Source organism: Microcaecilia unicolor, chromosome 1 (assembly GCF_901765095.1).
Source record: "Microcaecilia unicolor chromosome 1, aMicUni1.1, whole genome shotgun sequence".
NCBI classification, from domain to species: Eukaryota; Metazoa; Chordata; class Amphibia; order Gymnophiona; family Siphonopidae; genus Microcaecilia; species Microcaecilia unicolor.
The window spans coordinates 613727597-613752983 of NC_044031.1; the positions used below are offsets into that span (position 1 = coordinate 613727597).

At 45.7% G+C, this 25387-nt stretch overlaps 2 protein-coding genes across 4 annotated transcripts in view; both read right to left on the reverse strand.

Moving 5' to 3' along the window:
- The window catches only part of TOP1MT (DNA topoisomerase I mitochondrial), a 125307-nt gene extending 102374 nt beyond the window's left edge, over positions 1-22933 (reverse strand). Inside the window, exons 1-2 of one of the 3 annotated variants that reach the window (XM_030219799.1) lie at positions 22571-22933; positions 4353-4468 (exon numbers count right to left, since the gene is read on the reverse strand). In XM_030219799.1, coding sequence (XP_030075659.1) covers positions 4353-4468; positions 22571-22911 — 457 coding nt within the window. In that variant the 5' untranslated portion in view covers positions 22912-22933. Of the gene's footprint in view, positions 1-4352; positions 4469-14212; positions 14413-22570 lie in introns of those variants that run through there. The other 2 variants (XM_030219809.1, XM_030219819.1) reach the window with 2 other exon arrangements.
- The window catches only part of LOC115460225 (cilia- and flagella-associated protein 251-like), a 62643-nt gene continuing 60183 nt past the window's right edge, over positions 22928-25387 (reverse strand). Inside the window, exons 6-7 of the mRNA XM_030190042.1 lie at positions 23032-24408; positions 22928-22936 (exon numbers count right to left, since the gene is read on the reverse strand). Coding sequence (XP_030045902.1) covers positions 22928-22936; positions 23032-24408 — 1386 coding nt within the window. The remainder of the gene's footprint in view (positions 22937-23031; positions 24409-25387) is intronic.

Sequence of the window (25387 nt, forward strand, 5' to 3'; positions counted from 1 at the left end):
TACTGGTTATCGCTGCCATCCAGATTACTTTTACGGTTGCTTCCTCCTTACCCTTAACCCAGGCCACATTTATAAAGACAGTGTTGGGCTGTGGCTGCCACTAACATAACAATGAAAAGTCCTCAGGTACTTTTTTATCTGTGAACTATGTACTAATTTTCAAAGCAAACATATGCATGTGGTTTCACTAACTTGCTACACATGGACACCCGATTTCTGAACAGATATAGCACAGCAATAAACATGGTTATCACTGAGCACAGAAGAGTAGGCAATTGAGACTGATGAGCTCCACTGGTCAGTGGTAAGCAGGATCAAAAAGAAGTCAGAAAGTCCGTGCTACCTCTGACTTTGTTGGGCCTCACATTTTGTCTGACAGAGGACGAAAGCAGCTTCTGGAGACAATGACTAAGATCAGGGGTGGGCAACTTTCATACACACAGAGGGCCAATTGTGAGTCCACTAGGGACAGAGAAAGTTCCTGCATATACCCCCGGGATTCTATATATTGTAACAGCGTATTCCATAACAATGCACATAGTTTAATTACTTAACAAGCTAATCAGCGCTAATAATGTTAACAAGCAATTATCAGCACTAATCAGCATTAATTAGAATTTATGAGCAGTACCTGCTAAGCTTATTCTGTAACGCGATGCATGTAAATTCTAAGTTGCATAGTTGAAAAGTGGGTGTGGTTATGGGAGTGGAATGGGAGGGTTGTGGGCATTTCTAAAATCTATGCACGCTGTTATAGAACACACCGGCTCCGCCCTAATTCAGACATCAGATTTATACCAGGTTTTAGTTGACCGGGACTAAATTTAGTCATGAGGAGCAGGCACTTGGTGTATTCTATAACATGCACCTAAATTAAAGCGCACTTTATAGAATACGCTGTGATTTCCACAAAAAAATCAAGGTGTGATATATAGAATCTAGCCCATAATGGGTGAGATTCTCTATATGGCACCTAAAAAAAGTCAGAGCGGAAATCAATGGCAACTAAGCATAAGTAGTACCTAAATTTAAGCAATGTATATAGAATACTAGCTGTTGAGCCCGTAAAAACGGGCTGGTATTGGGGTTTTCCTTCCCCCTCCCCCCCCCCCCGGAGTTGCCGCCATCCCTCCACCCGGCCTGGGCCTTCTCTCCGCTACTAAACTTACACATTCATTCGCCGGAACGCAGCATGCACATCAGCTGAGCTGCCGTCGGCCCTTCCTTCTCTGCCTGTGTCCCACCCTCCTGTGACGTAACGTCAGCGAGGGCGGGACACAGGCAGGGAAGGAAGGCCGACGGCAGCTCAGCTGATGTGCATGCTGCGTTCCGGCGAATGAATGTGTAAGTTTAGTAGCGGAGAGAGGGCCCAGGCCGGGTGGGGGGGGGGGAGGAACGGTAGCGGCGATCTCGGGCGGGGGGAGCGGTATCAACCTCGGCGGCGCAGTTTTCCTCTCTGTCCCGCCCTCGTCATCACGTATTGACGCGGGGGCGGGACAGAGAGGGAAGTCTCTACTGCGCATTTGCGAGTGAGTCGGTCACTCGCCGTTTATATGTTTGATGATGATTAGTTGATATCTCAATGCCTAAAATTACGCGACTCCATTTACACCAACAAAAATGTGGCGTAAATCCAGCACGTAGATTTAGGCACACAGGGCCATGTTCTGTAACTACATGTGTAAGTTCTGGAACGCCCATGAAATGCCCATTTCCACACCCATAACCATGCCTCTTTTTGCCTGTGTGCATTAGAAGTTAGGTGCACTGCATTACAGAATATGCTAAGCGAGCTGTGCATGTAAATTCTAATTATTGCCAATTAGTGCTCATTATTGCTTAAGAACTGTTATCAATGCTGATTAGCTTAAGCAGCCAATTAAGCTACAAACGTTGTTATAGAATACGCTTGGATTTCGGCACAGATCTCTAGGCGTGCTATACAGAATCCAGGAGAATGTGTACAGTGCTGCTTATGTCTAGAAGAGCCATAGAAATAAGTAGAGCTATAGAAATTAGTAGTAGTATGTTTTACATTTATGTTCTATTAAACGTGATATACTTCCTAGCTTTGCCAGATCAAGGTGATTTACAAAAAGACAAATACAAAATTTGTTCATCCGTGATATATATATAGGAAAGCCTAATCACAATCACATACAAATCAGTCGTAATAGAAATGCAAGTTGAAAATCATAAATACAGAATCGCTAGTAAAATTTTGCTATCATTATCTATATTAATATTAAAAGCCCCATTTTAAAAAATAAGTAAAAATTAGGGGTGGACAATCAATATTAATCATAGCATTACAATTTTTAATCACACGATTAATTGCACTTCTGGGCTGGATGGCTTTACACTAGTAAGTTTCCACTGCACAGACTGTATGGAAATTTTTTTAAACCTGCTGAATATAATGAAAAGTTGTATACACACAGTTCCTTCCCACAGCACATTGCTCCCCCTCTCCTCTATACAGATACCTACCTTTCTTCTCTCCTGTTTCATCCTTCCCTTGTACATACACCCGAGTGTCTCCCTTTCTGCTGCTAAATCTGCTACCCAGACACACAGACACCCATTTCTCTCCTCTCCTGCTTCTGGTACTGACCCCCCCCCCCCCCCCCCCCCCCCCCATCACCAGCACACAGGTCTGGCATCTCTTTCCCCTCCCTTGCATTTATGTGGCTCTTCACAGGGTCTCCAGCAGCGATTCCCACACGCTACCTGCAAGTAATGCCAATGCGTTCCCTCTGCTACGTTATGCCAAGGTGAAATAGGATACACAGGGATGAAAAAAAAAAACAATACTGGCCAATGGAGGAGAATTAAAATTTTTTGATCAGGATTAAAACATTTAAATGTTTTAAAAAAATTAATCGAATAGTGCACTAAATGCCCACCCTAGTACAAATTTAATTAAAAACAATGGAAAAACTAATACAGTAGCTATTCTGAAAACAGTTGCGTAATTACAGTATTTAAAAATGCCAAAACTCTGGTTAATGATGTTTTTTGTGTATACTTCCCATGGTATCAGAGGCTGCATAAAATTCAGTGGTGTGTCTCAGGCTGTGCACCCCTGATTAAGACACTGGATGATGATACAAAGACAGTGAGTCTGGTGGAAATAAGCTGGGAGTAGTGAGGAGGAAATACAGAGAATGTAGGGACAGATAAGCTTTGGTTTGGGGAAGAGATATGGGTGTGGAGAGCTTTGGACAACATAGAGTTGCTGATAAAAATCTGAGAGGTTAGAGGAAAATATCTTGATCAGATTAAACTAACAGCCCGATGAACAAAAGTAAATGCGTGCAACTAGAGGCCACTAGGGCCCGCATTTAAATAGTGCACATGATCAGAGAGCATCAGGTTCAAGTGCGCATGTATGATCCGAGTACTGCACTATGATGGTATGGGCCGAATAGCACCTTAACCTTATGCTATTTCAGCATAAAGGCACAGAGGGCTGGAGGTCCAGTGGATCTCCAGCCCCCTTAACCACCCCGACACCCAAAAAAAAAAATCTCTGGTGGCCCAGTGGGATACATACCATACCAACCCCCCCGACCCATCCTGGTGGTGTAGCTGCTCCCTGCCCTCCCCCGTACCTTGTGCGTGATGGAGGATGGAGTAGCACTCCATCCTCTTCTGGCGCCAACTCCAAAATGGTGGCGCCCTGCCCAGTGCATCCTTACTTTTGGGGGGATTGGGGGGGTCCCACAGACCTCTCGCTCCTGTGTCAAACAAGTGCAGGACTGTACCTGAACGCATGGCCCAAGCACAATCCTCCCGCACTTTCCCCCCATGATCAACGCTAATAGCCTAAATTTGCATGTTATTATTTATTTATTGCATTAGTATCCCACATTTTCCCACCTATTTGCAGGCTCAAAGTGGCTTACAGAGTGTGGTTATGACATTGATCATTGGGGAGTTAATTCCCATGCTGTTCCAGCCCTATTTTTAAAGTGCTATTTCAGAACAGTGCAGGGAATTGATCATCAGGGCATGAAAGTGTGAAGAGACATGGTTAGGCAGAGAAAGATTGGTATGGATCAGCAGGGTGAAAGACTGGTGCATTTCAACTTAAGCACTTAACTAGTGTCTATGTATAGTCCACTGATTTTTCTAATTACTATTTTTTCTTTGTTGTTAGCTGCTCCTCTATTCCACAAAGGCCTCTTTCTTAAATTTTGCTTTGCCATCATTACAAACCCTTCTGTAAGGACTACTGAAAGATCCTGTACACTGGAATTGACAACTATGGCAGTAGTCTGAACATTCCTTCAGTATTCATCTTTACAATGGTTTTCCTTCCAAGTGGACATTATGATAAAACTACTCACCAGCATAATAGAACTTGACATCATCTGGGAGGGGCTCATAAGGGGGTGCAAAGTATGGCCCTTTGTGTTCCAGGACCTTCCATTTCACACCATCTTCATAATTTTCTTCTTCCCACCTGACAGTAAACAGCACACGTTAGGTGTTCAAAATAAGAAACACACAGCCCTTTGTGCCTGTCCTTATATGTAAACGTACTTGCTATACCAAACCAGCATGCATGAGCCAGCAACACTGCAGTACTATGTGCTACAGTGCATCGGGTGTTAAACAAGGCCAGGAGGCCTAAGGAACACTGTGAAGGTGTCATGCTCAAGCCTCAGGGAAAGAGGGAAGACAGCTGTAGTGCTATAGCCTGTTGCCACATCAGTGCTAAGACATTGTGTCTTGATTTCAATCCAGCTCCTGGGGCCAGTTAGCCAGGTCATCTGAAGGGTTAAATAAATGATGGGTAAATTGCAATATATTTAGAACTCAGACTAAGGGAGAGTGGTTAGGACACTGGGACAGGACACAAACCCCAGTTGCTTGTTAGCAGCACACTGGTTTGAAATTGTTTGCTCCCAGCAATCGTTATCAGCTATTAAAAAGCAACATACTATGAAAACCCATTTTTAAAGGTGAGAGAGTGCAAAGGGACATAGCACAGACAGTTCAACTTTAATCATACCACTAGGCCAGGCATTAGCTTTATGTCCCGACTCCGATCTTGTTTTGCCTACAGTAGCATCAACCTTTTCTGTTGCAGCAACCCCAATATTGTGGCCACAAAAAGCACATGAAGTCTGGAGGTGTGGGCTGATGGGTTTCTATTGTCAGCCCTCACAGGTTACAACCCCAAATATGGGTTTTATGACCCCATTTGGGGGTCATGACTCACAGAGGTGCTTCACCCCTTATGCTGTACCTCTCCCTTGGGTTTTGCAGCCCAAATGTATGACCCTGCATTTTTAGTTGCCAAATTCTACTCTTCAAGTTTTGTTAGATCCATCTTCAGTTTACCCTATTGCAGATTTTGTATCACCTGCAAAGAGGCAGCCTTACCAGACAGCCCTTCTACAACATTGCTTTTACCAGCACAGAAGCAGCAACCAGAAAAAGTGACAGAATTTAGTCATGCTCAAGACAGAGAGGGTATGAAGGAGCAATCTATATAATAATTTGTACCGCTGCTTCCCTGGATGGCTGGCTATCTGGGTTCGTAACATGCTGACGTCAGCTCGCCACCAGCGTTGCGTTCCCTTCCCTCTCAGTGTTCCGCCCTTGCGTAAACACGAAATGACATCAGAGGAGGGCGGGACACCGAGAGGGAAGGCAAGGGAAGGCTGGAGGCGATGCGAGCCCAGCCTGCCGCCGCTGCAACCTCAGGTAATATGGAAGGCTTACAGGCAGGGCGGCAGGAAGGACAGTCACTGGCCATGGAAAGGAGGGGAGAATCGCTGGACATGGATGGGATGGGAGGTCAGGGAGGAAGCGAATCACTGGATATCGATGGGATGGGAGGGCAGGGCAGAGGAGAATCACTGGACATAGATGGGAGGGGAGGGAAGAATCGCTGGACATGGAGGGGAGGGCAGGGGAGAGAGGAGTTGCAGAGGGACACTCCAACATACTGTACATCAACCGCTGGACATGGATGGGAGGGCAGAGCACAGGAGAATCGCTGCACATGGATGGGATAGGAGGGAAGGGCAGAAGTAAATCGCTGGATATGGATGGGATGAGAGGGCAGCGCAGAGAAGAATCGGTGGATATGGATGGGAGGCGAAGGGAGAATCACGTTTCACTTAAAAACAATCACCATTACATGATAGCCTTGCTAGTGCCTGTTTCATTTTTTTTTGAGAAAGGTGAAATTAGATCTTACCTGCTAATTTTCTTTCCTCTAGACCCTCCAGACCGGTCAAGACGCGTGGGTTATGTACTCCTACCAGCAGAGGGAGACTGAGAAAACACTGAGCTTTGAACACTGCCTATATAACCTGTGCAGTACATACAGTAGCCAGTATAACACTCACAAAGCAGAGTAACAAAAACACAACTTGAACTTTAACCAGCAACCCTGTACATGGCTTCCGCCAACTGCAAGAACAATCACTGTTTCTTTTATTTGCATTATAGAGACTGTCAATTCGTGCTTCCACAGGTGGACTGTCTGCAACGCCACACCTGCACCAGACCCACACCAACCAAAAACTGGTAACAAGAGTCTGAAATTATGACAATCATCAGCTGCCAAGAGATGCTCACCGAAAAACTACCTCCTGGCCTACAGTATACCTGGGCGGGTCCTTGACCGGTCTGGAGGGTCTAGAGGAAAGAAAATTAGCAGGTAAGATCTAATTTCACCTTCCTCAGCGACCCTCCAGACCGGTCAAGACGCGTGGGACGTACCAAAGCAGTAAATACCTTATGGGCGGGATCTACGAAGGCCAGAGGTCAACACTGCTGCTCCAAAACTCGCCTCTTCCTTCGCATGCACATCAATCCTATAATGCTTCACAAACGAATGCAACGAAGACCAAACCGCCGCCCGACAAATATCTGAAGGAGGAATCATACTATTCTCCGCCCAAGAGGCCGCAACTGCTCTGGTAGAATGAGCAGAAAACCCCTTAGGAACCTCACGGCCCTTCACCAAATAGGCCGACGCAATCGCCTCCTTCAACCATCTTGCTATAGTCGCCTTGGATGCCGCTGCGCCCTTTTTAGGGCCACCATGAAGCACGAACAAACGATCAGACACTCTGAATTCCTGAGTTCTAGACAGATAACACCGCAAGATGCGACGAACATCTAACTTCGCCAGCCGACGCTGTTCCGAATCTCCCGCCAAGTTACCTAAAACAGGCAACGAAATGACCTGATTAACATGAAACTCTGACACCACCTTTGGCAAAAAGGAAGGCACCGGCCTCAAAGACACCTTTTCCTTGGAAAAAGACAGAAAGGGCTCCCTACACGACAAAGCCTGCAATTCCGAGACTCTCCGAGCTGAGGTAATAGCTACCAGAAAAACCGCCTTCAAGGAAAGATCTTTGCAGGAAGCCGCCACCAAAGGTTCAAAAGGAGGTCTGACTAAGGCATCTAAAACGAGATTCAAATCCCACGGGGGAACCAATCGCCGACGAGGCGGCCGCAACAACTTCACACCCTTCAAAAAACGAACCACCTCCGGAATAGAAGCAAGGGACTTCCCCTGAACCTTCCCCCGAAAACACGACAACGCTGCCACCTGAACCTTCAAGGTAGCCAAGGCCAGACCCCTGTCCAAACCATCCTGCAAAAATTCCAACACCTCTGCCACCGAGGAACGAAAAGGCATCACCGTCCGCTCTGCACACCAGTGCTCAAACAACCTCCAAACTCGAACATACGCCAATGAAGTGGAGGTTCTGCGGGACTTCAACATTGTATCAATGACTCTGGCAGAAAACCCTTTCTTCCTCAACCTGTGCCTCTCAAGAGCCAAGCCATAAGCGAGAACCGAGCCGGGTCTGGCATAATTATCGGGCCTTGACACAAGAGTACCGTTTCCGACAACTGAAGGGGCTTCGCGACCGCCAACCGCACCAGATCTCCGTACCACGGTCGACGCGGCCAGTTTGGAGCTATCAAAATCACCCGGCCTGAGTGCCGCTCGATGCGCTGAATTACTCGACCTACCAACGGCCACGGAGGAAACACATACAGCAAGCCCTGCGGCCAGGGTAACAGCAGAGCGTCGAGACCCTCCGCACGCGGATCTCTCCAACGACTGAAAAACCTTGGGACTTGGGCATTGCGCGCCGTGGCCATCAGATCCATAACTGGCATACCCCAGACCGACACAATTCGGCCGAACACCGCCTGATGCAGAGACCACTCTCCGGGATCCAGAGTATGCCGGCTCAAAAAATCTGCGTCCACATTGTCCACCCCGGCCACATGAGCCGCCGAGAGCGCCTGAAGATGACCTTCCGCCCAGTGGCATAATAGTGCCGTCTCCTCCGCGACCGCTTGACTCTTTGTGCCCCCTTGCCGATTGACATAGGCCACGGCTGTGGCGTTGTCGCAGAGCACTCTGACTGCCTTGTGGAGAAGCATTGACTGAAAACTCTGCAGAGCCAACCGAATGGCCCGAGTCTCCAACCGGTTGATGGACCACCTTGCTTCCGCCTGGGACCACCGCCCCTGCGCTACCTGACCGAGACAATGCGCTCCCCATCCTAGCAGGCTTGCGTCTGTGACAAGAACCACCCACTGAGGGGACTCCAACGGCATTCCCTTCTCCAGATTGCAAGTTCTGAGCCACCAACGGAGGCTGCGGCGGACAACCGGCGACATCGGCAGCCGAACCTCCAACTCCTGCGACAGGGGAGCCCACCGCCTGAGGAGAGAGGACTGAAGCTGACGCATGTGCGCCCGGGCCCAAGGAACTACCTCTATGGTCGCCGCCATCATCCCCAGAACTTGCAGGTAAGCCCGGGCCGTCAGGGACGGCAGTGCAAGAAACCGCCGAATCAGATCTTGCAACTTGCTGATTCTCGGGGGAGGCAAAAACACTCGACCCGACCTCGTATCGAAGAGAACCCCCAGGTACTCCAGAGCCTGCGACGGTACCAACTGACTCTTGTTGAAATTCACCACCCAGCCCAGTGACTGGAGAAACTGTACCACACGCGACGTCGCCCCCTCGCTCTCCGCCCGGGACTTGGCCCGAATCAACTAATCGTCTAGATACGGGTGCACTAAGATACCCTGCCGGTGCAAAGCTGCCGCCACCACCACCATGACCTTGGAAAAGGTGCGGGGAGCTGTAGCCAGACCGAAGGGCAGGGCACAAAACTGAAAGTGCTTCCCCAAAACTGCAAAGCGAAGAAAACGCTGGTGCGCCGCTCGAATGGGAATGTGAAGATACGCCTCCGTCAAGTCCAGAGAAGTTAGAAACTCTCCCTGCCGGACTGCAACAATGATCGACCGCAACGTCTCCATGTGAAAAGAGGGAACTTTGAGCGCTGCATTGACTCTCTTTAGATCTAAAATAGGCCGAAAGGCATCCTCCTTCTTTGGCACCACAAAGTAAATTGAGTAACACCCCGAGCGTTGCTGAGCGGGCGGAACAGAAACCACTGCCCCCAGACTGAGAAGACGACGCAACGTGTCTCGTACTGCTGCTCTCTTGAGCCTCGAGTGACAAGGGGACTCCAGAAACCGTTCGGGCGGAGAGGTCTCGAACTCCAGGGCATAACCATCTCGAACCACTTCGAGAACCCACTGATCTGATGTGATGTGGACCCAGTTCTGGTAAAACTGACTCAGCCGAGCTCCTACACGCACCAGAACCTGGGTCCGCACACCTTCATTGGGCAAGCCGCCCCGAGGGCTGACCTCCCCCAAACGAGCCCCGGCCTCCGCGACGACTCCCGTGAAAGGACTGGGTGCGCTGGAAGAACCTACCTCTAGAGGCCCCACTGAACCTACCAGGCCTATACCGTCGAGCCTCACTAAGTCTACCTCGAGAGGAATTACCCCCAACTTCCAGCTTGGGACGAAAATCCGGGAGTCGGGGCACCTTTGCCTCACTAAGGCCTTTCACTAACTTATCCAACTCTTCGCCAAAAAGCCTAGAACCCTTGAAGGGAAGAGAACACAACTTAGCCTTAGAGGCCGCATCCGTGACCCAACCTCTTAACCAGAGAGCCCTACGCGCTCCCACTATCATAGCCATATTTTTAGCCGACGCACGCAACAAATCATACAGTGTGTCAGACAAAAAAGACGAACCCATCTCCAACTTGGCTAAATCCTGTAATCCCGGGATCATCCAGAAGCTTCTCGGCCCAGCGAAAACACACCCGCGCCACCAGGCCCCCACACACCGAGGCCTGGAGAGCTAGCGCCGACAAGTCGAAGCTTCGCTTAAGAAATGCTTCCAATCTCCTATCCTGGGGTTCACGGAGTGCGGCCCCACCATCTATTGGAATAGCCGTCGCTTTAGTAACCGCTGTAACCACTGCATCTACCGTAGGAGCCTTAAGGGAATCCCTATCCTCCTGCGGCAGGGGATAAAGTCTCGCCATTGCCTTAGAAACCTTACACGGCGAATCTGGCGAATCCCATTCCTGGTTAATCATCTCCCTGAGATCCTTGTTCATAGGGAAGGTCCGAGCTCTACGCTGAATTCCTTTCACCAAGGGATCCTGCCCCGATTCACCTGAATCCACCTCAGGATTAAATTTAAGGGTAGCTGTGACCTGATCAATGAGCTCCGAAAGCTCATCCCTATGAAAAATCCTAACTACTGAGGGATCTTCCCCAGGAAGGGAGTCCACCGGATCTACCGGACCCTCAAACCCCTCAGACTCTCCCCCATCACTAAATGGGCCTTCCGTGCCCACCTGAGACAGACATTCCTCATCCTCTGTCCACTCTAACCGGGGTCTTTTAGGCAGCATGGGACTAACCCCCTCCACTCCCTGGGGGGGGGCCCGATTTCCAAGCCTGGAAAAGAGTCCATACAAACTCTGGAGGAAAGCTAACCCCTCCTGGACCCTCATTAGGCACTTTGTGTGTCCCCACGGGAGCAACTGGCTCAACCACAGAAGCCTCTGCAGATCGCGCTGAATTCAAAATGGCGGCCGTTCCCGCCGAAACTGAAAGCGCCGCTGCCGGACCCGCTTGCGTTGCCGCTGCTAAAGGGGCCACCGATATCGCCGGGACTTCCGCGGTTAACTCCGGGGGAACTGCCTCCAAACGTTTGGGCTCACCGCACAACCGACACTGCCCGCCCGGCGATTCGATGCCCCGGCGCGAGCACGCGCGACAACGGAGTAGTTTGGCCGCCATAACTACAAAGGTAAAGCCAGCACTTCCCCGTACCGGCCCCACTGTCAGACAAGCTCCAGAAACACTGCTCTCTCGCTCCTAGGACGGAAAAGAACTCCCGTTCGTTCCGTACTAAATAAATAAATATATCTCCCTTAAAGAGACAGGAGACAAGTCTGGCAGCTGAAAATTGAAAGGCTCTCAAGGCTGCAGTGCACAGACAGCAGCCGAGGCACAAAGCTGCCAGTAACCCAGTACTGGAGAGCAGCACAGGGGGAGGGACCCAACAAAGCAGGTGTGACACCCCAGGGGGAACTACTGGGCCCCACCGGACCCAGGGCCCCGAAGCACTTTTTTTTTTTTTTTTTTTTTGGCAAACCATGTACAGGGTCCTTAAAGGATAGAAATCTCCTGAAGAAAACCCAAAATCCTTTATCCCTAAAATCAAGGCTACCTCACCAGACTATTGAAGACTGCACAGGCTGTCCTTCTACCTCTGCTGAGACTGAGAAAATACTGGCTACTGTATGTACTGCACAGGTTATATAGGCAGTGTTCAAAGCTCAGTGTTTTCTCAGTCTCCCTCTGCTGGTAGGAGTACATAACCCACGCGTCTTGACCGGTCTGGAGGGTCGCTGAGGAACAGACCTTTTTTGCTTGTGGGTAAAATAAACTGGACGGCGGAACGGGAGTTGAAATACTCATAAAAACTGATATGCTCAACTGCATGCAAAGATAGAGAGCAAAAGAGGGCAGAAGATAGTCAACAGTGTACCTGAATGTTACTCATCTTGAGCTACTACTGAAAAAGGTGTGAGCAAAATCCAAACAATTAAATAAATAAAACTTGCTGTTAGGTCAAAAAGTAAAAATAAAAACAAGCTTTAGCTGGCCTTAAGACAGATGCATTCATGCACAAAGCTAAAGAAGCATGCAAGATGAGGCTCAACCCCCCAGCACCCGAGGATCCAGACTGGTCTTTACAGAACTAAAAGGGAACAGTGGGATGCCGAGGGGTGGGGGGAGGAATCCTAGCGCGGTGTCTCCCAAGTCGGTCCTAGAGTATCCCCTTGTTAGTGAGGTTTTTCAGGATAGCCACAATGAATATACAAGAGTTTAATTTGCACACACCACCTCAACTGTATGCTAACCTCTTTCAAGTATATTCATTGCAGATGTCCTGAAAACCAGGACAGACATGGCAAACACTGGCCTAGCACTTACAGCAGTGGACTGACAACCCAGGAAGCCAGGGTTCAAATCCTGTTTCCGGGACTCACGTTCCTTGTGACCTTGGGTAGGTTACACTCTCTCTGCTTCAGGAAGTACCCACTAAATTGTAAGCTCTCTGGGGCAGGAACATATTGTACAGTGCTGGGTATGTCCAGTAGCGCTATACAAATAACTATTATTAATGAGGGTTAGGAGGCCAGGAAGCAGTGTAAATCCTGGTAGAAAGCTGTGAGTCTGGCTAATAAATATGTAAAAATGTTATATTGATGCAAAGTAATCTGAAGTCATACCCAGTAGGAAAACTGGAAATCCTGTCTACAAATACTGTGTCAAGAGAAGATACGTTGGTAATTTGGCTGAACTGTGCCTAGCACTACACAGTAAGTATTTGCATTCTAATTTTGTGTGTACCTTGTATGTGGATTTAGCTCTAGTCTTTCTTATAGCTCATGGTGAGTTAACAAGCTTAGGAAAGGGGATGGGATTTGATATACTGCCTTTCTATGGTCACAATCAAAGTGGTTTACATATTATATACAGGTACTTAATTTGTACCCGTGGCAATGGAGGGTTAAGTGACTCGTTCAGAGTCACAAGGAGCTGCAGTGGGAATTGAACCAGGTTCCCCTGGTTCTCAGGCCAATGAACTAACCATTAGGATACTCCTACACTCTCCTCTCTACCTAGACAGCAATGTACAGAAACAGCTTAAATTTTAGAGAACTGGTCCATAATAGACCTACAAATAAATGTGGATTTAAGTCACACCTTTTCATAGGTAAGTCAAAGCAAGTTGCATCCAAGTACATGTGATATTTTTCTGTCCTCAGAGGGCTTAGGATATGTTTGTACCTGAGGTAACAAAGGGTTAAGCAACTTGCTCGAGATCACAAAGACCATCAAGATTCAAATCCTGGCTTCTCTGGTTCATTTGAGAAAAGGTAGTACGTATTTATTTTCATGTTTTTGAATTGTATTCTCTGGTTCTTGGCCAGCTGCTCTAACCACTAAGCTACTCCTCACTGTGCTTTACAATCTCACAGGCAGAAAAATATTGCTCCATCTCTGGCAGTCTTCAAATCTGGGCAAAAAGCCCACCTTTTTGATGCTGCTTTTAACTCCTAACCCTTACTCACTTTTTCAGTACCCATGTTTTATCATTCCCACCTTAGTAATTACCTTATCCCTTATTTGTCCTGGTTAGATTGTAAACTCTATAGAGCAGGGACTGTCTCTTTGTGTCAGGTGTTCAGTGCTGCGTGCGTCTGGTAGCGCTATACAAATGCTAATAATAATAATGCCAATACCAATATTCAAAACCTTTTGGTAGGGAGGAAGAATCCCACACCACCATTTGCTTGCTGAAGTCCAAATTAAGAAGCAGCGTCCAGACTGTGGTTCCTGCACAAGTGCAGTCACCAACTGGATTAAATGCAGCGGTAAGGAACCCAAGAAGTCTGTCACCTCCCTTCACTCCCTCCCCCACCCCCACCCTCACAAAAGTCTTAACCCACTATTGTCTCAAATAAGCTGGTTCCAACTGGGCTTCAAGAACTAGAGAAAGGGAAGCAATGCCAGTCTTTAAACAAGAAGAAAAAAAGGCAGCAGATTTTGGGAAATAAAAATATGCAGGTAAAATTAAGTGACCAATGTAAAAAAAAAAAACAGCTAGAATTCACAGATGAAGTGCAAAATAAGCCTTTTGAGCATACGTTTGTACATGCACAGTATATACCCATTAGAATTTGCTCACTAAAAACTGCATGGCTTGATTATTGTAGCAGAACACCTTAAAGTCACATGCATTTAAAATAAAGCTCACCCTGCTTTCACAAACTTTCCTTTAATTTGTGCTGCCTTAGTCTGAAAACATTTGAAAGACCAAGAGCTTAACAAGCCAGGAATGCCAACAGAACGTAAATTACACAGAGCTAACCAGGTTGCCACAGAATAAGCATGCTTAAACATTCCAGACTGCCATTCGCACAGAGAAGTCAGTGGAAGGAAGGAAGATGCAAAATGTGTTTCATTCTCATGACCTTTCACCTGGAAATGATATCTTAACCCCCATACTAATTTCCTCCTTACAACACAAATTATACTTTAAGCACACTAATAGTACCATTACCTTTAATAAAAAATAAAAAAAAAGACTAAAAAAATTCAGTCATTAAAAAAAGACAGAAATTACTATAAAAATTATTTGTATACATAAGGCACTGTGGCCAGATGGGAGATGTAGTTCTGGATGGATGCTAGCCCAAACGTGAGCTAAGCACCTCCCCAAACAAACACACTAAGCACACCTGCTCTTCATGTATCAAGCAACACTTAAATGCATTCAAGTAAGTCTCTTAAAACAGATAATTTAAAAAATTTAAGTGCTTCTTTGTGAATTCATTCTCTCAGCTTCTCCTGACATTCAGTGGCCAGGTTCTGTACACAAAAATATACACCAGTGGTTCCCAAACCTGATCCTGAAGGCACCCTAGCCAGTCAGGTTTTCAGGATATCCACAATGAATATTCATGAGAGAGATTTGTTGCAACTATATACAAAGTATTTTTTAACCTCCTTTGTTTCTCTGGTCCTCATTGTTAGTTCTCCTCTGCCTTGCTTACCCCAGCCATGTAAGTTTATAAATAGTTTACCACACTGCTTTAATTTAACTTTGCTACTTTTAATACATTTTTCACCAACATCAAACATATAAATGGCAAGTGACCGACTCACCTGCAAATGCGCAGTAGAGACTTCCCTCTCTGTCCCGCCCTCGCGCCTGCAGCGCTTTCACACGGATGTGAGAGGCGCTGTCAGGTCAGTGCAGGGGGCCTGGCACGGAGGGGGGAGGGAGCGGCGGCGAGGAGGGTAGCTGGAAATCGCGCCCGTTTTAACAGGCTTAACGGCTAGTTTATTTAGAATCAGAAGCCTACATACATTTATAAATAAATAAATGTAGGTGTTTTGGGGCAATTAGGAACTTTTGCAGGGTTTATGATTATGTATGGATACTATGTACTTCGCTTAGGTTTAAGCGAAGAAAACGTAATTGTATATACATGCAGCTAACACTCGTAGCCTAGTGGTTAGTGTAGTGGGCTGAGAACCAGGAGAACTAGGTTCAACTCCCACAGCAGCTCCTTGTGACTCTGGGCAAGTCACTTAACTCTCCATTGCCCCAGGTACAAAATAAGTACATGTATATAATATATGTAAACCGCTTTGATTCTAACCACTGAAAGAAGGTATATCAAATCCCATCCCCTTAAAGCTGCTTCCATGGGTTATATCTGCTGTGGAAGAAAAACTTCATTTTGTTCAGGAATGGTTTGCAGATTTACAGTTCAAACTACATAAGAAGAAAACTGTTTTGCTTTGGTTTAGTCATTAGATACCTCCCCCAGATTTTCTGGATTGGAGCAATATTCAGAAGGATCACTTTTGATTGCTTGGCCAAAATTTGGGTGTGTGGATGAACTCATTTGAATTTGAAAGAACACGCTACAAAGTGGGTACAGGGTTCCTTGTTTGGTTCCGAGAATGCTTAGTCAGTTATTACCTTTAGTGACTGTCAACTTTATTGTAGTTGCTGGGACATGGGCATTACCCATCCAGATTATTAACACTGTTCTGTTGGATTTGCCACAGAGAGAGAACAAGCGATCACAGATGGTTCATATTGTGGAGGGATTATCAAAGCTTGATCATATTACACCAGTGTTAGCTAAGTGGCACTAGTCATCTGTGTAATATTATATCCAGTTTAAATTATTGACATTTAAGGCTAGGTTTTGGGAGGGTCCAGTTTATTTGTATACTAAGGTCCAGAACTATATCCTAGGCTGTAGTTTACAGTCTCATACAACGCATCTTTTGTGTGTTCCTCAGTGGTGTAGCAACGGATGCGCTAAGGCCCACCCAATTTGGACTCAGGTCCACCCAAAATTTCATCTCCCTTAGTGTGGCTGGCAGGGGATCCTTAAGCCCCACCAGCCAAAGACCTGCTCCACACCAAACGAGTTTACTTCTTGGGCAGCCACCAGCACTATCCCCAAGCCGCTGCTGCCAGTCACAGGCCCCACCCACCATGCACATGCTCAGTTTTCACGCATGTGCAAAACTGAGCATATGCGGAGTCCAGCAGCTGGCAGGAGCTGCTTAGAGACAGTGTCAGCAGCCACCCAAGAAGTAAGCTCATTTGGTGGGAAGGAGGTCCCCACCAGCACAGGTATTTCATTTACTTTGGGGGGGGGGGGGGGGCATGCACATAAAATGTTTGGTCCACCCACTTGATCTCAGGCCTGCCCTAAATCAGCTGTCTGGATACGCTATTAGTGTTCCTACAGTAAAGGACATACAGTTGGTGAGATAGCATGACAGAGCTTTCATGATAAGGGGGCTCAGTTGTGGAATGACCTTTTCAAGGAAGGAGCAAAACCAATTTGGTTAGATTTAAGAGGAGATTTAAATTTTTCAATCATGCTTCTGGTTAAATGTAGGTGGAGGGGTGTCTTGGGCTAGGCCAGTGATTTTAACTGTGTTTTGGTTGGTAAAGTGGTGTGGTAGCTGCGCAAGTCCACTTTTTAAGGTAATAAATAGATATAAAACAAAACAAAGGAAAGAAAGGTGACATCTTTTTTTTATTGCAACTAACTATATTTTTTGATTCTTCAGATCAAGAATTGAGCAAATGATGACATATGTCAGAATATATATGTGAAACATAAAAGCAAACATAAAACTATGTTTTGTGGAGAGGAAGTGAAGTCATCAGGCAGCATGACTGCTTAAGCCATGAGCTCCATCCTACACCAAGTGACAATTAGCAGTTTATTGCAATCCGCGTGCATCCAGCGTTTGGCAGGGGCTCAGTATGTGGGGGATCCTCCGCAATGAGTGGACGATTGAACTCGATGGACCTAACTGCATTCGCATACAAAGGCGGTGCCACACCTAGCTGCGTGGTGGACCTCACAGCGACTGAACCTGGAGCCTTGTTTCCCACTGCTGATTCTCCACCAGATCTCTTTTGGAAGGGCGCCGGGCCATCGGACCCCCTGCTGAACCCCCTTGGGGGCTTAAGACTGGTTACAGGAGATGTGTGCGGATATCAAGGTGGTATGCAGTGACCTGGTGGTGCTGGGAGCAGATCTGCTCAGGGAGATCCAGGAGCTGGGGCACCACATTGAGGAGCATTCAGAAGCCCTAGGCTCCCTTGATCAGCAACTTATAGACAAACTGGGAAGATCTGGAAAACTGGAGCTAGCGCCAGAATCATCAATTTTGGTGCCTGACGGACACCCCCACTTACGTGAATAGCAAGGAGTTGATGCAACAGATAGCCAGCGCCCTTTTGTCTGATGGGCAAACCACAGTTGATCTGGTATTGATTCTCCTGGAGCGGTTCCAACGGGACTCCAATCAGGTAGAACTTTACCAAGATCTAGCTGCACTACCCTCAAGCAGTGCTCCGAGCTGCAGTCCTTCACTGCCCATTCATGTGAATTGGGGAATTAATATAAATGGCATCATCCCTTTGCACTCCTCTTTTAGAAGGATGGGTACCTGCATCAGGTTCACACACTGGGGAAGGCATGGGGGATCATCCCAGCGGTAAAAACAGGAACAGCTTCACCATCTGAGCAGCCTTCCTCCGCGGTGAAGGGTCATCCGAAATGGCAAAAGGTGGCAAGGAGTCATAAGCACCTGAAGCGTCAACAGTCGACTACCAAGTTACCGTAGGAGCCTTGAGCAGGAGTGCATTCTAGGCTACGCTCTCCAGGGGGGGGTCTGCTGGACTCTTGACTTCTGGGGACAGTATTTGGTTGAGCAAGGGACCAGTTATGCCACCTTAGGAGACGAGGTTGCTGTAACATTCCTGCTCTTGACTGGTGACTCAGCTTGGTTAGCGCATTCCAGTTTCAGTATTTAAGGGTTACTGCTGATGTTATTTTTCTTATTGTTAAAAATATAGGCAGTGGGAAATGTAGGGAGGGGGAGAAGAGGGGATGGGAAGGATTTGAGAAAGGTTATGGCTGAATGGATTGTGTGGTAGGTGATTGGTTTAGTGCGAGTGGAGAGCTAAGGCACGATGGCAGCAGGTCCTGGATTCCTGGATCTGGGTGTCCTCTCATTGGTGCTTCTCAATGTTAGAGGATTAAATGTGCCTATGTAGAGGCAGCTTCTCTCTTTCGAGAGCTGCTTCGACTGAAGGTGGATGTCACCCACGTCCAGGAGACACATCTGAAGCCAGTGCATGAGTGGCTAGTTATGTTTGAAGTTGCCGTCTAGTTTGACCCCGATTCTCAAGACCCTGAAGCAGTAGTGCTAATTTGAGCTGAGTGAAACGCTGGCCAACGTTGGTCTGGGATACTGGCAGATGTGGAACAAAAGCCACAAGATCTATATGAGATCCAAGAGGGACGTTTAAAGTTTGCTTGAGCTAAGTTCCTTTTCTGGGGTTCTTTATGCTGTATTGGATTTTGATTTCTTGATGCACATTGATAGTTTGATGTGTTGGACAGTTTGATGTTTTCCATACAGCAATTTCTTATACGCTCGGAAGGTTTTTTAAGCCAATGATGAAGTACACATCAATTTGATCACCCTTAGCTCTATAGATCTTTAAATCTGGAGATCTTTGAAGCTTTTTCCTTCCATTTAAGGTATATTCTTTTGGTTTACACATATTTTTGAAATTATAGTGGGTCATTTTTTGTTATTTGATTTAGATAGTTCTGATCTTTTAAGACAGTGAGAGATTACAATCCAGCCTGTGGAGGGACTTCTCATGTGAATAAATACGCAATTTAAGGAAAAGGAGAGGCAGTTTTATTTCTTCACTGGAATAAAAAGAATCAACGTTCACCAGCAACATGCATTTTCCGCAGACAGTGTGAGTGATCAGGATGATGTTGCATGTCACGGGGGTAAACGGTTCTCCCAGAGCTCAGTTTAATACAGAGCTCGGAACATGTGTGGCCCTTCCTGCACACAGAAGTCTTCTCAGCAAGTTCCATAGCTCAAGAATTAATGCAACTACCAGCAAGCTAGAAGGGATTGTGTGCTTGACTAAGGGGAAGAGAAGGGGAAAGGGAAGGGACTCGATATACTGCCTTTCTGTGGTTATCTTCCTGCATCTGCTCCTCCCTCGGTCTTGTCACTCTCCTGCTCCTGTGTGCCGGGACCCGGGTTATCACATTAATGCAATCACTCGGGTCCCAACACACAGGAGCAAGGGAGCAAAACCTTCTGGTGCCGGGCCTCCCTTGAAGGCCAGGCTTCAGGAATCTTGCCTCCCCCACCCCCACCCCCCCAACCTCAGCAGTCCTGCACTGGACTGACAGAGGATGATCTAGAAGGCAGCTATTGCACCTGTTATTAAAGAAGGATCAGACCAACCCACAAGGCTTGTAGGCTGATCACAAGGTTAATCCAACTAGGAAATGAAAAGTGAAGGAACACCACAAAGCTGTGTTATCCTGTATCAAATGCTCCATGAGAAGAAAAGGCAAAGAAACATCCCCTGATTAACAAAAGAAAATAATCATTCCATTTGCAAAGGGCGTAAGAACACAGCTTCTACTCCAACAATAGTTAAAATGGCTCGGTTCAGTCACTGTTTTTGACACAGAGAAGGAGCAGCCCCAGTGGTGTAGCCAGAAGGCAATTTTTGGGTGGGCCAACAGGTTGGATGGGTGGGCACTAGAGAAACACCTGCACCTGATGCACCCATGCCCTGACCCTGCCACTACCGCAAACCTACCCCACTCCCAATAACTTCAGTGAGGGTAGCAGTGTTGGCTTCAGTGGCTGCAGGCCACATTGAGGGCTAGAGGAAGAACAAGAGGGTGCATTCTTCATCTTCCATTGAGCCACGGTCCTCCAACACACATATGCTTCCCCCAAATACTCTGCATCCACAGAACCCCCTGGCCCTCTCCCAACAGTGGATGCAGAACAGAGCTAGGACATTTCCCTATAAAACTCACAAAACAAAAAAGTTTGTTTCTAGTGTTACCTCAATAACAAGGCATATTGTATAGTACAAAAATCTATCACACAAAAAGTCACTCAGAACCTAGAGCAAATCTATCATGCCAGCACTAATATCCAAAACAAGGATCCTACCTTTGACATTTTAGGGCCCTAAATATTTCAGTGGGGCTCTAAAATATAAATATATCTATCGAGAAAACTGAACAATCCAAATTATTACAGAATACTACACAGAAAATTCTAGCTAACAATACTTTGGGTCACACACACACAGGACATAAATGGCATATACAGTATACGTGACCACAAACCATAAATAAATTAAATTGAAATCCCAAGAGGCCAGACCTTGCATGTAGTACAGAACCGCAGAAGTAGAAAAAGATGATTTTCTCCTACACTGTGCAAACATGTAATGATAGCAAATGTCCTTGGTCCCCTGGCCAGAGAGAACCACAGGCCAGCTGGAACCGATGCAGCCTGGTAGTAAGCTTTGGGGTCCCCTCCCAAATTTCTACCCTGGGCCCTGGCCATATCTAACACCAGCTCTGGCAGGATGTACATTACAAATCTGACATATTCTAATCACAAAATGGAAAAATAAAATTTTCTACCTATTGTTGTCTGGTCATTTGATTTTTTAAATCATGTTGGCCCCAGACTCTGGTTTCCGCTTCCCTCTGTCTTCTCTTAACTCACTCATCAAGGTCTCCTGTCCGTTTGGCATTTCTACCATGTCCACTATCCATCTTCTTCCATCTCTGTGCCTTTACCTTCCTCCATGTTCAGTATCTCCCTTTCTCCGTGTCCCTATATTTCCCTGTCCAGCTTCTCTCCTCTCTTCCTCCCACATGCCAATATATCTCTCTCCTCTCCAACCCTACCCCATCCAGCTTATCTCCCTCTCTTCCCCCTTTCCAGCATCTGGTTTGCTTGACTGCCTGCCTGCCTACCCTCTCTCCCGCTGTGAGATCTTGAATTTCTGTTTCCCTTCCCTCCCCACTTGTGCTGTTACAGGAGCTTTCTTCTCTTCCCTCAGCCCCCTCCCTCCTCTTCCTCCCACACCAGGCACCTCTCCCTTCAATCCAGCCACCCTCCTTCTCTTCCTCCCAGAGGTCCAGCAGCTATCCCCCTTCCCTCCAGCCCCCTCCTCCTCTTTCCACCATATTCAGTAGTGCTCTCCCTTCTCCTCTTCCCACCACATCTAATAGGTCTCTCCCTTCCCTCAAGTCCCATACTCCTCTTCCTCCCACATCCAGTAGTGCTCTCCCTTCCCTCCTGCCCCTTCTCCTATTCCTCCCACATCAAGCACCTCTCTCCCTTCAATCCAGCTCCTTCCTCCTTTTCCTCCCATGCCCAGCAGCTCTCTCCCTTCCCTCCAGTCCCCTCCTCCTCTTCCTCCCATGTCCAACAGTTCTCTCCCTTCCCTCAAGCCCCCTTCCCTTCTCCTCTTCCTACCACATCCAGCTGCTTTCTCTCCCTTCCCTTCAGCCTCCTCCTCCCATGTCCAACAGCTCTCTCCCTTCAATCCAGCCCCCTCCTTCTCTTCCTCACAGAAGTCCAGCAGCTCTCTCCCTTCCCTCCCACATCCAACATCTCTCTCCTTTTCCTTCAACCCCCTGCTGCCTTTCCTCTTGCAGGTCTGGCTGTCTGGGATCATTGCCTCTTCCTGCCTACCCGCCCCTGCCGTGGTGCCTGCTACAACTTTCATTTCTGACTGTAGCTAGCAGTTATTCACACGAGTACTTGTGCCGCATCCAGCCCTCTTTGATGCAACTTCCTATTTATGCAAGCACCAGAGGCAGCAGAGAGAAGGCCCTGGAGTGTCTGTGTGAATCGCTGACAGCAAAGGCCCGCAAAATGAAAGCTGTAGGCATTGTGGCAGCGGCAGGCAAGGGGGAGCAGGAAGAGGCAACAATCCTGGATGGTTGGACCTACAGGAGGGAAAGCAGCAAGGGATGTTAGACTGGGGATGGTGTGCCTCAGGCAAAAGTAGGTGGGTCTGGGCCCACCCAGGCCCACCTGTGGCTACACCCTTGGCAGCAAGACCCATCACCCATAGGGTACAGCCTGTGAACCATCTTTCTCCAACTTCAATCTGCATTTCCCAGAGGATAAACATGCTCAATTAATGCACACAATGTTCAAAAAGATGCAAGAACATAATAGACTACAAACTCACCATTTCCATTTTTTCTCTTCTTCCAATTGTTTTTTTTCCTCCTTTGTAATTTTATCACCTTTGTGTTTCTTTGGTTTGCTTTCAGCATCATCATCCTCTTTAATTTTCCTCTTTCTTGAATCTTTTTTGTTTTGCTCTACTTCGCTCTCTATTTTATTTTTGCTATCTTTCATTTGTCTTTTTCTGCCCTTTTCATGTTCATCCATTTTGCCTTGCTTCTTTTTATTGCACACTATTTCTGATTCAATATCTTCATCTTTTATTGTTTCCTTGTTTAATCTTTTGGTTTTCTTATTTTTACCCTCTTTGATTGCTTTATCTACCACTTCAACCTCTTCCATATTTACTTTTCTTTTTTTATGCTTTCTAAGATTCTTCCCTTCTTTTTCCTTTAGTTTTTCTTTGTTCTTTTTCTTTTTTCTCTTCCTTTCCTCGTCTTCGAATTCCATTTTCTCATCTGCAATTTTTCCCATTTCATTTATTATTTTTTCAAACATATTCCCATTTTCCAGTTTCAATTTACTACCTTCTCTTTCTACTTTAGCTTTCAACATTTCTTTTTCAGTTTTTTCTTCTTCGGCATTTATCATTTCTGCTTCATTTCCATTTCTGTCTAATAATCCTTCTCTCTCTTTGCCATCTCTCTCCTCCATTTCTACCTTGTCCGTCTTCTCAGTACTTATTTCAATTTGTTTGATCAAGCCCTTCACATTTGTCCCTATCCAAATGTCTTTAACTTTCTTCTCATTTTCATATATTGTTTCTATCTTCTCACATATTTCTTGCGCTTTCTCTGTTTTATCTATCATTTTACCTCTCTCTTGTCTACTGATTTTCTTTTCTTTGTCCAGTTCTTTGTCTTCATTTTCTGATAGCTTCCCTTTCCTCTTATATCTTTCATCCTCTGGTTTCTCTTTATTTGTCACATCCATCTTCTCTTTCTTCTTGATGTTTTCTTCATCTTTGACTTTTACTTGAATCTTTTGAGCTCTTAAGTCTCCTTCCTTTTCATTCGTCGTTACTTGATTTTGTTTTAGTTTTCTCCTCTCATCTTTTTCCTTCCGTTGTTTCTTTTTGATTTTCTCCCTTTCCTCATCATCGCTCTCACATATTGTTTTTGCCAGTTCTGTGCTTTCATTTACTTGATTTTGTTTTAGTTTTCTCCTCTCATCTTTTTCCTTCCGTTGTTTCTTTTTGATTTTCTCCCTTTCCTCATCATCGCTCTCACATATTGTTTTTGCCAGTTCTGTGCTTTCGCTTTTTTTCTTATATTGCTTTTTATCTTCTTTACTCTTGCTTTTTATTTTTGTTTTAAGTAAAGCTTTATCTTTAGTGTCATATATTTCCTTCCCCCATGATTCATTTTCCTTCTCTGCCTCAAGTCCTTTCTGTGGATCTTTAAGTTCACTTTTCTTTCCCAAGTCCTTCTGTTTTTCTACATCCAAATTATTTTTCATAGATTCCAAGTCATCTTCAGTTTCATTTGAGGTCCCATTTATTATCCTTTCCTTGCATTCCCCAACTTTCATCTCCTTTTTCTTTTCTCCTTCACTACTTTGCTCTCTTTCTTTCCAGTCTGCCTGTTTTTCCTTTTCTAGCTCACCATTATTTATTTCTATTAACTGCTTATTTGTCCTTTGCTTATGATTGCCCTCTTCTACATTGTGTTTCATCAGATAATCCACAGTGCTCGATACTGGCTTCTTAATTTTCTCATTTTCATCTTCTCCTTTGGTTCGTCCAGTTGAAGTTTCTTTACCAAACTCAAAGTCTTTGGCACTTTCTCCCTTACTTGTACCAGTCAGCAAATGTGCGTCTCCAGCTTGTTGTTTTACAGCCTTCAGAAAAAAAGATTGGAAAATAAACATTACATACTGTATCTCCAAAGCATTACAGTGTATGAAATAGTAATCTCAGTCTGGAAGAAAAAAATTAATACATCACAGGTACAAAGAGCAAGCTGCACAATTTCCCTTTTCACTTATATAATATTTTGTATTTATAAAATTATAATTCATGCTGAAATATGCCAACCCAGGTATGAAACACCAAACTTTTTAAAATGCTACAGCGCTGAAAGATGTCAAGTATGCCCTACAAATATATTATGTCACATGCTCACAACATAAGACCAAAAGACCTCCTATTCATTGACACTATAAAACCATAGTGAAACAAAAAACAGTTTCAAAACTGTTCCTGAAAGTAAAAAGTGTATTTAAAGTTATTTTGCTGAACTAAAAAAACAATCAAAATAGAAAGCTGAAGATACTTTATATAGAGTTACATACGCTTAAAGTCAAAAGCTTCTAGGAATAATAAAAGTCTTTGCCATAGGCATTTAACTGCATTGTTTGCTTATTGTAATATCATACTACTTACATTTCTCTTTTGCTCTTTTCCATAAATCTGTTTGTAGGCTCACTTCCTTTTTCCCCCTAACATTTTTTTTTACAGTTTGTCTCTAACCTTCATAATTTATTCACAAACATAATGGCGCTCATTTTGTAAGAGCTTTCACACTTACTTTCACAAGTACTAGTACATCATGCTGATTCACAAATGTAAGACCTGTGCCACTTTTTCCCTTCCAAATAATCCTCCTCCCATTCCAAAGAACCCCTGCTCTCATTCCACATTTTCTCTTCTATTTCTCAAGAGACGAAATGCTTTATCTGTTGAAGATTATGGGTCTTAGATTTTTAGGTAGTGCTTTTAGTGGGTCTGCAGATTTATCTGTTTTACATTTCTGTATGTGCACCTAGTTTTAATGTTTAATAGAAATGCAATCTGCTGAGAGAAACAAGTCTACCCAAC